Genomic DNA, 9,885 nt, shown 5'->3' with positions numbered 1-9,885 from the left:
TTAATTTCCAACAGCTATGGCCTTACACCATGTTGTTGTGGTCTATTACATTTAACCCCCCCCCATCTCAAAGCATTTGAAGAGACAGTGACGCTTCTCATTCATTTATTTATTTTTTTTATTTTCTGCCATGAACCTCCAAATCGAAAACAAAAAGATCAAAAATACAATATAAACTTCTGAAAATCAATACACTGAATATTTTATTTTCCAAGGCAAAAAGCACTAAGCAGAGACAAAAAAAAAGAAGTTGGCATGACACTGCTTAGTCCTCTTTGCGTTCCTAGATAGCAGAATATGGCGTTTCACAAAAACACAGAACGAGCCCCCCCCACCCCTCCAGCCACTTTAACCCATTCGTTCACGAATTAGGCATTCAAGGTACCCGATGATGCGTCCTGGCTGTAACTTTGTTGGGCTTTTCTAAATGGAGCATGACAATCCACCACTTAGCATACAAAGTACACGCCCCCGCCCCCTCCACACCTAACATGGGTTGCCTGTTTAGTCCAAGGGTGCACAGCTGAACTGAAGGTGGGCTTTAGCACAAGGAGGAGATGTAGGAGGGGGGGGGTAGTTGTTGTCTCATAAGTGCCCCTCCCAGTGTCATTACTGATACGCTGACTACACCTCAGGATAGGCCACATGATCCGCATCCACACTCAACCACAACTACTGCATTTTCTCCTCTTTGTTGCAACATAAGAAGGTTCATCGACGATAAGAACAATAAAATATGATATATTTCGCTCACATAGGACTGATAAGATTTATGTTTGACTTATTCTAACATATCAACCGACGCGTGGAAAAAAAATAACCAAAACAACAGTTGTGAGGTCGATCAATATCTAAAGTTTTGGCCAAAAAAAAAAAGTAACCCTGTGTATCCAGGTGAACCAACAGAAAGAGCAGAGGGCGGGGGGCGGGGGCAGGGCGGTCTTTTGAGTCCCAGTCGATATGGGGGTATGTTAGTGGTGCTGTGCGATCCATGTTTTATTTATTCATTTATTTTCTCTCCTACCACTCTTTCTTTTTCTCGTCCATGGACACGCCACCGGGGCCGAGGGCCACCACCAGCAGCAGGCCGCCGATGACCGAGGTGGTCTGGAAGAAGTCGTACTTGAGGAAGTCGTGCATGGGCTTGTAGGCGGGGATGTTCCAGAAGGCGTTGAAGTAGATGTTCATGACCAGGAGACATACCACCAGCGTCAGTGCTGCAAGCTTGGTCTTGAAGCCGATGGCCACAAGGACGATGAGGGCGGTGCCCACCAGGTTCTGCAGGATCTGGGGAAGAGAGTCAAATGATCGACCTCTGCATATCTGCGAGTCCACTTCCAGACACACGCAGTCATCTGATGTCATCTGACACCTTTTTAATCAGGCTTTTAACTAATAGTTTTAAACTTTTCTTATGTTTTTTTTAATCTTTTTTAGTCCTATTTTATGCTTTTAGTCTTTGGCTTTTAACTCCAGTATTTCCTCAGGGGGGTCCTCCACACTGGGGGCTGTGTCGGGTCTGCTGAGGGGGTGCCATCCTTGGGTCCCTTTGACCCGGCCGGCTGGGGGTTCCTCCTTTTAATGTGGGGGTCCACCCGTCTGTCGGGAGTCGGGGGACCCGGGTGCTGGTCCCCCGATGGCACGGCCTACGGCTCCTCCCAGTGTGGACGGCCCCAAAGGTGGCGTTTCCTTGATCCTCAGTGCCATGCCATGTCTACCTACTGTGTGTGATTGTGTATGTGTGTGTCTCGTATGGAGGGTGGTAGGGAGGGACTTTCTTTTGTTTCTTTGTTTGTCCTTTTAAGTGTGGTAATTGTTTTTAATTCTGTAAAGCACTTTGTGTTGCATGTCTTTGCAGGAAAAGTGCTATACAAATAAAGTTGATTTGATTTGCACATTCATCACACATCATCTTAAACGGGGTTATACAGTGGGCCGATATCATCCATACATAATTGCCCGTACAGTTAATAAATGCTTTAACCTTGGCAACAGTTACCCCGGAATGGATCAAGTCTTATGTATTTTCTACAGGACAAGTACAAACTACCGTCCTGGAAGGATTTTGCAGGACCTCTAGCGGTTCCACTGCAGTGTTAATGCCACATTTACTGTATAATAAACATGTGAGTACTCACAGAGATGAGGCTGGTGTCAAAATGGACCAGAGACATGAACATGAGCACCAGCAATAACCGGCCCCCCAGCTGCATGTACTGCTTCGGCGAGCTCTCCCCCATGGACGGCACTCCGGCGAACATGCTCTTTCCTTCCGAACGAGACTCGGCCAGCAGCAGGAGGAGACCGCCTCCTAGGGCAAGGTTTCTGATTGGAGGAGGTATGAGGAGACGACCTTCAACTCACTTGTGAAGTATAATCATCCGATAAACTCAGAGCGGTGTGATACCAACCTCATCAAAAACTTTATGTCCCATAAAATACTGTAGGCGAGAGTCTGGAGGGAGATACAAAAAAAGTTACTCACAGCTACATGAATGCACATTCCCAGTATACTTGCCATGATGCTCACCTGCAGTGCAATGATGCCAAATAGTCCAAAGCAGGCATGTTGTACAAAATTTCTACTGAGGATGAGGATACAAGCACCTGTTAGGACACACAGCAATGCAAAGACTTTTTTTAAAAGATACTTTCCCACCAGTCTGGCTACAAAGAAAAGCATTCATGCTGTAAAGCCATGCCAAAGAAGGATGTGATAGCACCTCCCTCAAACACATTGCATTCAACACTGGAATACTTTATTCCCCACAGGGGAAAAAAAACCTGTAATTAACTTTACTAATAACACACACAGAATGCAGAGCTGACGTGGCATCTGTAAAGCTGATGCTTACGGTGGACTTTAAACAAAAAAATGCTGCCATTTCCAAACGCTTTTACAGCAGAAAATTTGCACTTTTAAGTATGTTCAAATAAAGCACCCCCGCCATTCATATTTGCTTGCTCCTCTCAGCAGTGGAACAAGAAAAACACCTCCGTTAGCGATCCACGGTCACCAGGTAACTCACCAAGCTGTCCTAATAAATTGATGAGCACAAAGCATGTGGCCAGGAAGTAGCCGCAGCTCCACGTCGCCTCAATGTAGTCCCGCTGCTCGTACCATTGGAACCACATGCGGATGCCGTCCTCCAGAAAGGTGCTAATGAGACACAGACGTGCCAGGTGAGGCAGGTACTGTTTGGTGACCCGCAGGAACTGTGCAACAGGAGGAAAAAAATAACAATTTTTAATTTACTTTCATTGTGCAAGTGCAGTAATTAAAAATGGAAAATATTTATAGGGGAATTGCTGGCTTGGGTTGGGCAAGCTTGAGTGATCACTCTGCCATTTATGTTGATTATCAAAACAAAAAGAATTTTAACGTTAAGCTGCATGCCAGGGAAACCGGTTATTGCTGTTTTGGTCCAATTAGAGTTGTACAACAGTAACGACACAAGTTAGCTACAATTATTCCTTTATGCATTTGTTTCCTTACACCCTTATCACCCTTATCATTACGGTCACAGTACACTGGGGCCCCAACATTCCGAAAAAAAGTACTATACCGTCCTGCAAAAGGTGTAATTCACATTAATTAACAGTGCTGTGATTGTTTTGAGCTTTATAATAGTAGCCCAACCCCTTGTCCCGCCCACTACAGTGTCCACATCAGCACTGCCAGAATCTGCCAGCCAATCAGCTTCCACCAACTCCCCTGTATGCCTGCTGCGTGAGGCATGAATGGACAAAATGGGAGCCAATCCAAAAAGGCCCTATGTAGCTTCACACAGCCTTGAAGTAGCCCCAGATAGCTCGACACATTGGGAAATTCCCGTAGAATTTCATGTAAAATGGTCATTATACGATAATACAAGATGACTAACATATGTCATTTAGCTTTAGAAATATAGCACGACTTGTTATTCCTGTGATCCGTCGGTTGTAGATTTGCATCTGCTCGGAAAAGCACCGAGAACGAGGAAGTAACTAGTTTGTGCAATAATAAACTACTGTAATAGAGTATTTAGGCTGCTAACTGGAAAAGTAGCATTGTTATTGCAAGGCGACAAGCTAACGCTAACTAGCACACACAGCAGAAGCTAGCATTTGTACCTGTTGATACGGGCTATAACTTGGATCAATACTGATTGATACGGTCTACAGCCTGGCTCCGTGGCAGACGTGAATGCAACACGGCGTCGGATATAGGGTCTGTCATTCTATATGACATGTAAATCAAACACCGCTAGACGAGCCAAGCTGCCATAAAGTACACACACACGTGTCTCTTCCATTTTTTTTGTAGACAGAAGGAAAAGCAAGGCTTGCTAGCGGCTAGCATGCTAACCGTAAGGGAAGTCGGAGCTCATATTCAACTTGCCTGGTCTGCCACGTCTTCGGCCTTGTTCATGAGATCCTCCTGCCCCATGTTTGTGGAATAAACGGAGAATTAACAACGATAACCACAGCAAAGCTCAACGCAAGTGAGCGGTTTTTTGTTGTTTTCGCTGAGACTTCCTCCCCTCCTGCTAACGTTATTTGCTTGAAAGACGTGCCGACTTGTGCTTCTTTGCTGTGTATGGACGCATAGAGAAAGGCCGCCTCCGCCCCACAATGCACCCTGATTTGACGAGCCAGGAAGCCGAGACAGCCAGCCAGCCAGTCCCCCCCTCGGCAATGTTCTGCAACCGCTGTATGCCACGTAGACTGATCCTCCTCACGGATTTCATTTCATTAACACGTTTTCTCGCGTATACAGGCGTGTTATTGCACCCATTTTAACAGTTTCTTACAGCACAGTCCCACTATGGCGTACCAATTAGCAAGATTGACAGCAATACATTGCTCAGAAGATCATAGCACTTACAGAGCATCCAATCAGATTGCTACTATGCTGCTCACAGCCAATAGGGGGCAGAGGTTCCCACACTTTTTACAGTCACGCCCCCCTTCAGAGATTTGACTGGTGAATTAATTTTATAACTACTCCGGGTTTGTCATTTTTTTTAAATTTTGCATCGACATATTTAGAGTTTCACAGGAACACTAATAAATAGATCACCCTACATATCTTTTTTTTCCATTTATAGCTTCCATTTGAGCACATTTTTTGTCCACTCACGATGGCTATGTTTATGGTTTGCATAATAATTTAATGCCAAATTGAAGTGGAATGTTTATAGCTTCCATTTGAGCACATTTTTTGTCCAATCATGATGGCTGTGGTTATGGTCTGCATAATAATTTAATACCAAATTGTAGTGGAATGTTTAATGACTAAGTTACAACACTTGGGGAACCTAGGTTAAAGTCTACAGTCACTAGAGGTGGGAGATAATATTTTGGTATGGTCCGATACCAAGTAAATAAAAGGGCCTGTATTGCCTGGACCGCTTCATTGCAACTCTTAGGGACCCCAGCATGCCAGTGAGCCAACCAGTTTGCCTCCAACGTATTTCTGCTAAACTTAAATGTGTTTTAGGCCAAAGGAGATTTTCCACACACCTCAGCTTTGAATGCGGGAAACAGCGATGAAAATTTTTGCTTCTTTTCTGATATGTTGCAGACCAAACCTCTGACTGTGTGGTTCATATCGATTTGATCCGTCTAGACCAGGGGTCGGCAACCTTTACTATGAAAAGAGCCATTTTACCCAATGCCCACTGAAGAAAAATAGCCTGGAGCCGCAAAACATATAGTATGTTTAAAACAACATTGGAGGGAATTTGGGGGTATCAAAGTAGTTCAGATAAGAAAAGACGAGTTGGAGTACTCTTGCTAGTTTTGGAGATAAACTTACATAAATGTATGTGTAAACTACTGTAAACGTAAAAACAAGTTCCCATGCCGCTGTTTTTAAATTATCTCGAATTTATTTTTTAGATTTGTAGGTAAGTATTACTTGTTTTTCTTCATGTACTGAACTGGATAGCAGTCAGAACTCACTCAGGATGCATTCATGGTCTCAGACAAAGTTGGATTTTTTAAAACTCATTACAAAAGACGTGCATTTTCCCCACTCGGGTGTTAAAAATATTCAAGCATCGCAAAGGGAGCCACAATAAAGACGCTGAAGAGCCACATGCAGCTCTGGAGCCGCAGGTTGCTGACCCCTGGTCTAGACCTTGGACTCGAGGGCCTAATCAATTATTCGATTAATCAAAACAAGCTTTTCTATTTTTACAGTTGAAAAAATTATAGATTGTATGGCAACAATTTCAATTAATGGTTGAATAATTGTTACACGGCACATTTTTGCAAACTGTTCTGTATTTTCATCACAAAATGTGCAACAAGACAACCAAACCTCTAAAGTTAGGAATCTTTTACTTTCCATTCTGGACTTTTGCTGATTTCTTATTCTGGCCTTTCCACTTGAATTTCTTCTGGAAGCCGCCACCCTGGACCTAGAAGATGGAGATGTTTCTTAACTAGAACACGTGTCGTAGCTCACGTAGGTGAAATTTGAATCCTACAGACCTTTTTACGTTTCTGCACCGCCTGTGTGTCCACCTCCATCTCCATCTCTTCACCTTCATCTGTTTGGAAGTCATCTTCATTCGCTTCCATGTTTTCCTCTGCGGAGTTCTTCAACGGGAACATACATTCTGTGGCGGAAACACGCTTACATTTTAAATAAAGCCTTGTACAAATACAGAAACAAATACAGAGAGGAAGGACTGACGGGGGTAGAGGTCACTCATGCTGTCTTCCGAATCGCTGCAATCTTTGTCGCTGGAAGGCGGCTCCCACGCGCCGTGTTTGGAGGTGCGCCCCGGGGAGACGTCGTCATCTGTACACTTTGGCCTTTTGTGCTGGAGACTGATGGGAATGAATTTGATCCCCTGCTTCACACATTCCTCATCTAAGGTTCGAAATAAGCCATCAAATTCTAGTAAATATGACTTTCATAGGCATATGATACGTACAGTTGACGATTCAACTAAAATTGTAAAAAAAAAAAAAAATTCTATTTCCAGTATTTCATATGGGATTTTTTTTTTCTAATTATTATCATCATTAGTTTTCTTGACTGTTTATTATGAACAGTGGTTCACTTTGAACATTGTATAACATTACAATTAGAAATGCAAGAGGCACATCTGTGACACAAATCACCTTTTGTGACTATTTTATTTAATATTAACAGGGCCTAACAGGTTTTCATACTTGTATGACCCATTAGGAACATTAAAGTGTTACTTTTAAGTTTCTATGATGGCCGCAGTTTGACCCTGGAACAGACGATCTGTATTTTTAAGCCATCTTTTGAAATGAAAGTAACTTGTCAATAAAGTTGGGACTATTTTATTTAATATTAACAGGGCCTAACGGGCTTTCATGCTTGTTTGACCCATTAGGAACATTAAAGTGTTACTTTTAAGTTTCTATGATGGCCACAGTTTGACCCTGGAACAGACAATCTGTATTTTCAAGCCATTTTTTGAAATGAAAGTACAAATCTAGGCATATTTTCTTTGCTTTTCTCCCAAATTGCACAAAATTAACATAATTTTACCAATTTAAAATCATGTCAGAACCAGCAAAGATGAGCGTGCGTGGAGATGAGTCGTAGCCTACTAACATTTGGCGAGGGCCTTCTTGTAGCGTTTCCCATTGACGTGTTTTAAAACATGCTGTGGCTGTCGGTTGAGGTGTCTGAGGGTCAGCTTGCAGAAGAGCTGATTGCTGCAAGACAACAATCAGGAAAAAATGCAGTCTTATGCTTTCTTGTACAATCGTTGTCAACAAACTGATAAAGGACACAGCAGACCATCAGTAATAATAATAATAATAAACAAAAGTGTTCTTACGGTTGTTTCGAGCTTGGCACGATGTGTGGCTCATACTGGCTGTAGTTAAACTCCGCTTGGGAGCTCAGTTTCTGATATTTCTTCCCTTTGATGAAATTCTGCAGCTCTGCCAGGTTACATGGAAACTCATGGCCGTTCAGCGTGCACTTGATCTTAAACAGGAGCAAGCGTTTATTCAGGCTGCACACGTTTGACAGCCATCACATCGCGTTAGCAACGCGACTGCTAGCATCACATTGAACTGCATGTTTTCGTGACGTGCCCGCTAACCTTTTGGCCGTCGGTCAGCTCAAGGAAAGGGTGATTGAGGAGGAAAGCCTTGACGTCTGCCGGTAGTGCATCCATTGCTGTAAAACAAAATGACACGGACAGTATGTTATGTTGATTTTTTGGCCAAACCCTTGCAGTTTTCACATGTGGACCGTCTCCGTCGCTAGTGACGTCATAAAAAGGCGACATTGATGGCAATCGCATTTCCCTCCCACAATAAATCATTCACCTAAATTTGCACTTAGGTATTGTATTTATGCTGTGAGTAAATCAGAGAATAATAGGTGGGCGATTGGGGTTTCGAGTGTGGCAATTAAACCGTGCTTACTGTGTTAAAATTAGCTCTCGAAATTAATAATATATTATTTATATATAAAATTGTGCTAACAATTCACTAATCATACTCCTAAACGGGCGTGTAGACTAATTATTGATGTGCCACTGTAAAAACATAACTTTAAAAAAACAGATCATTTCCGCATTCTTAGTCATGTGACAGTACAAGCCAAGTCATATGATGTGATAATACGCAACAGAGTGGCCACTCTGTTAATTATTTCAGAAACAGAGAGCAACAATGGATGCACAGGGATATATAATGATAAAGTGGAACGAAACACATTTTATTCCAGTAAAATAACAACATATCACTGATGTAAGTAGGTCACTTTTGCTCAACATAACCGCACATAATTTACGAGTTGACAGTCTTTCAAATTTAACGATCTTTGTAAGCTACGCCCACAATGTTCCCATAATCCCCTGTTTACTTGCCCCATTTGCCAACTTGCCAGCAGTGGGTTACGCTAACAGTCTCAGCTTTATAGTTAACATATTTTCATGATTTGTTACAACTTATAGTTATTGAAATGCAAATGGTCGTGTGTTGTGCATTTTGGAAGGAGTAATAAACCGAAGCTAACTGCTGGTAAATAATCTCAGTGCTGAATTATATTCATACAATGTCTGGACCCAATGGAGATCCTGATATCTCCATTGATGATGGCATCATTGAGGATGGAGATGAATTCACTGATGAAGGTAAGTGACGACATTTTGGGCTGTGTAGTGATGGTACCGCTTAGATTACATATGTCTCTGCTATATTACTTTTGGTTTAAAAAAAAAAAAGTCACCTGAGGCTGACTTAGAGCATAAATGGGTTTTTCAACTGGTGGCCCGCGGGCCCAATGCTAGTACGGGAAGGACATCGGAAGGGCCCTCAAGTTAAGTTAAAAACTGAAGCAGATTCCTTAAAAAACACAGAACTAGCTTGTCACACAGTAGATGATCTTTGAGCACAACACCCCTGTCACTTAGACTGACTGTAGATACTCCTGACAGTCGAGCGCTTCTGTCATCTACTGTGTGTGAACATGGTTCCTATTACTTTCTCTGCAGAGTTTGTAGCCATCAACTCCATGCTCGACCAGATCAACTCTTACCTTGACGACCTGGAGGAGAAAAATGATGCGCTCAACGGCAAAATGCATGAACTCCTGGAGTCTAATCGGCAAGCCCGGCTGGAGTTTAGGGCTCAGATGCTCGCCAAGGAGGAGGAGGACCACCGGTCAGGGTACGGTGGCGACTCATCAACAGATACCCAGGTGGACCACAATAAAGAGACATGTTAATGTGCACCTTACATAACATAATTTCTTAGGCTGCTGCCTGGGATTTTGCACACGAGTCTTAAATGTGCATTGTTTCTGTAAGTCATATAAACTGTAGCTCTGGTCAATGTTGTAATGTTTATTTATATAACCCGGTGGTTTAAGAAATGCAACCCAAAAAGTGACTG

General features: G+C 42.8%; 3 protein-coding genes across 3 annotated transcripts; 1 reads left to right on the top strand and 2 right to left on the bottom strand.

Annotated features, from left to right (window-relative positions):
- Nucleotides 1-104: 104 nt before the first annotated feature.
- Nucleotides 105-4,797, bottom strand: surf4 (surfeit 4). The gene is made up of 6 exons (XM_058065070.2): nucleotides 4,382-4,797; nucleotides 3,030-3,216; nucleotides 2,531-2,607; nucleotides 2,412-2,455; nucleotides 2,139-2,325; nucleotides 105-1,287 (listed from the first exon to the last, which is right to left on the bottom strand). Exons 1-6 carry the CDS (start codon nucleotides 4,427-4,429, stop codon nucleotides 1,021-1,023), a joined length of 810 nt encoding a protein of 269 aa, XP_057921053.1. The 5' UTR covers nucleotides 4,430-4,797; the 3' UTR covers nucleotides 105-1,020.
- A 1,455-nt stretch (nucleotides 4,798-6,252) lies between these two features.
- On the bottom strand, nucleotides 6,253-8,265 carry surf2 (surfeit 2). Its single transcript, XM_058065069.2, has 6 exons — nucleotides 8,085-8,265; nucleotides 7,815-7,966; nucleotides 7,586-7,689; nucleotides 6,686-6,865; nucleotides 6,481-6,608; nucleotides 6,253-6,407 (listed from the first exon to the last, which is right to left on the bottom strand). Exons 1-6 carry the CDS (start codon nucleotides 8,157-8,159, stop codon nucleotides 6,327-6,329), a joined length of 720 nt encoding a protein of 239 aa, XP_057921052.2. The 5' UTR covers nucleotides 8,160-8,265; the 3' UTR covers nucleotides 6,253-6,326.
- Nucleotides 8,266-8,839: 574 nt separating this feature from the next.
- On the top strand, nucleotides 8,840-9,870 carry bbln (bublin coiled coil protein). The gene is made up of 2 exons (XM_058065071.2): nucleotides 8,840-9,125; nucleotides 9,486-9,870. The coding sequence occupies exons 1-2, from the start codon at nucleotides 9,047-9,049 to the stop codon at nucleotides 9,716-9,718; spliced, it is 312 nt and encodes a 103-aa protein (XP_057921054.2). The 5' UTR covers nucleotides 8,840-9,046; the 3' UTR covers nucleotides 9,719-9,870.
- Nucleotides 9,871-9,885: the final 15 nt, after the last annotated feature.

This window comes from Doryrhamphus excisus, linkage group LG10, assembly GCF_037039965.1.
Source record: "Doryrhamphus excisus strain RoL-2023G ecotype Guam linkage group LG10, RoL_Dexc_Guam_v1.1, whole genome shotgun sequence".
Classification (NCBI taxonomy): domain Eukaryota; kingdom Metazoa; phylum Chordata; class Actinopteri; order Syngnathiformes; family Syngnathidae; genus Doryrhamphus; species Doryrhamphus excisus.
This window is presented reverse-complemented; position numbering and strand designations above follow the sequence as displayed.

Coding starts and splice junctions, on each gene's coding strand:
- surf4 (XM_058065070.2), bottom strand. CDS start 4,429: ATGGGGCAGGAGGATCTCATGAACAAGGCCGAAGACGTGGCAGACCAG. Junction 2,456..2,530: donor TTGGCATCATTGCACTGCAG/GTGAGCATCATG, acceptor ATCTCCCTCCAG/ACTCTCGCCTACAGTATTTT. Junction 1,288..2,138: donor TTGACACCAGCCTCATCTCT/GTGAGTACTCAC, acceptor TCTCTTCCCCAG/ATCCTGCAGAACCTGGTGGG.
- bbln (XM_058065071.2), top strand. CDS start 9,047: ATGTCTGGACCCAATGGAGATCCTGATATCTCCATTGATGATGGCATC. Junction 9,126..9,485: donor AGATGAATTCACTGATGAAG/GTAAGTGACGAC, acceptor CTTTCTCTGCAG/AGTTTGTAGCCATCAACTCC.
- surf2 (XM_058065069.2), bottom strand. CDS start 8,159: ATGGATGCACTACCGGCAGACGTCAAGGCTTTCCTCCTCAATCACCCT. Junction 6,866..7,585: donor CAAGAAGGCCCTCGCCAAAT/GTTAGTAGGCTA, acceptor TTCGAACCTTAG/ATGAGGAATGTGTGAAGCAG. Junction 6,609..6,685: donor CATGAGTGACCTCTACCCCC/GTCAGTCCTTCC, acceptor TTTCCGCCACAG/AATGTATGTTCCCGTTGAAG.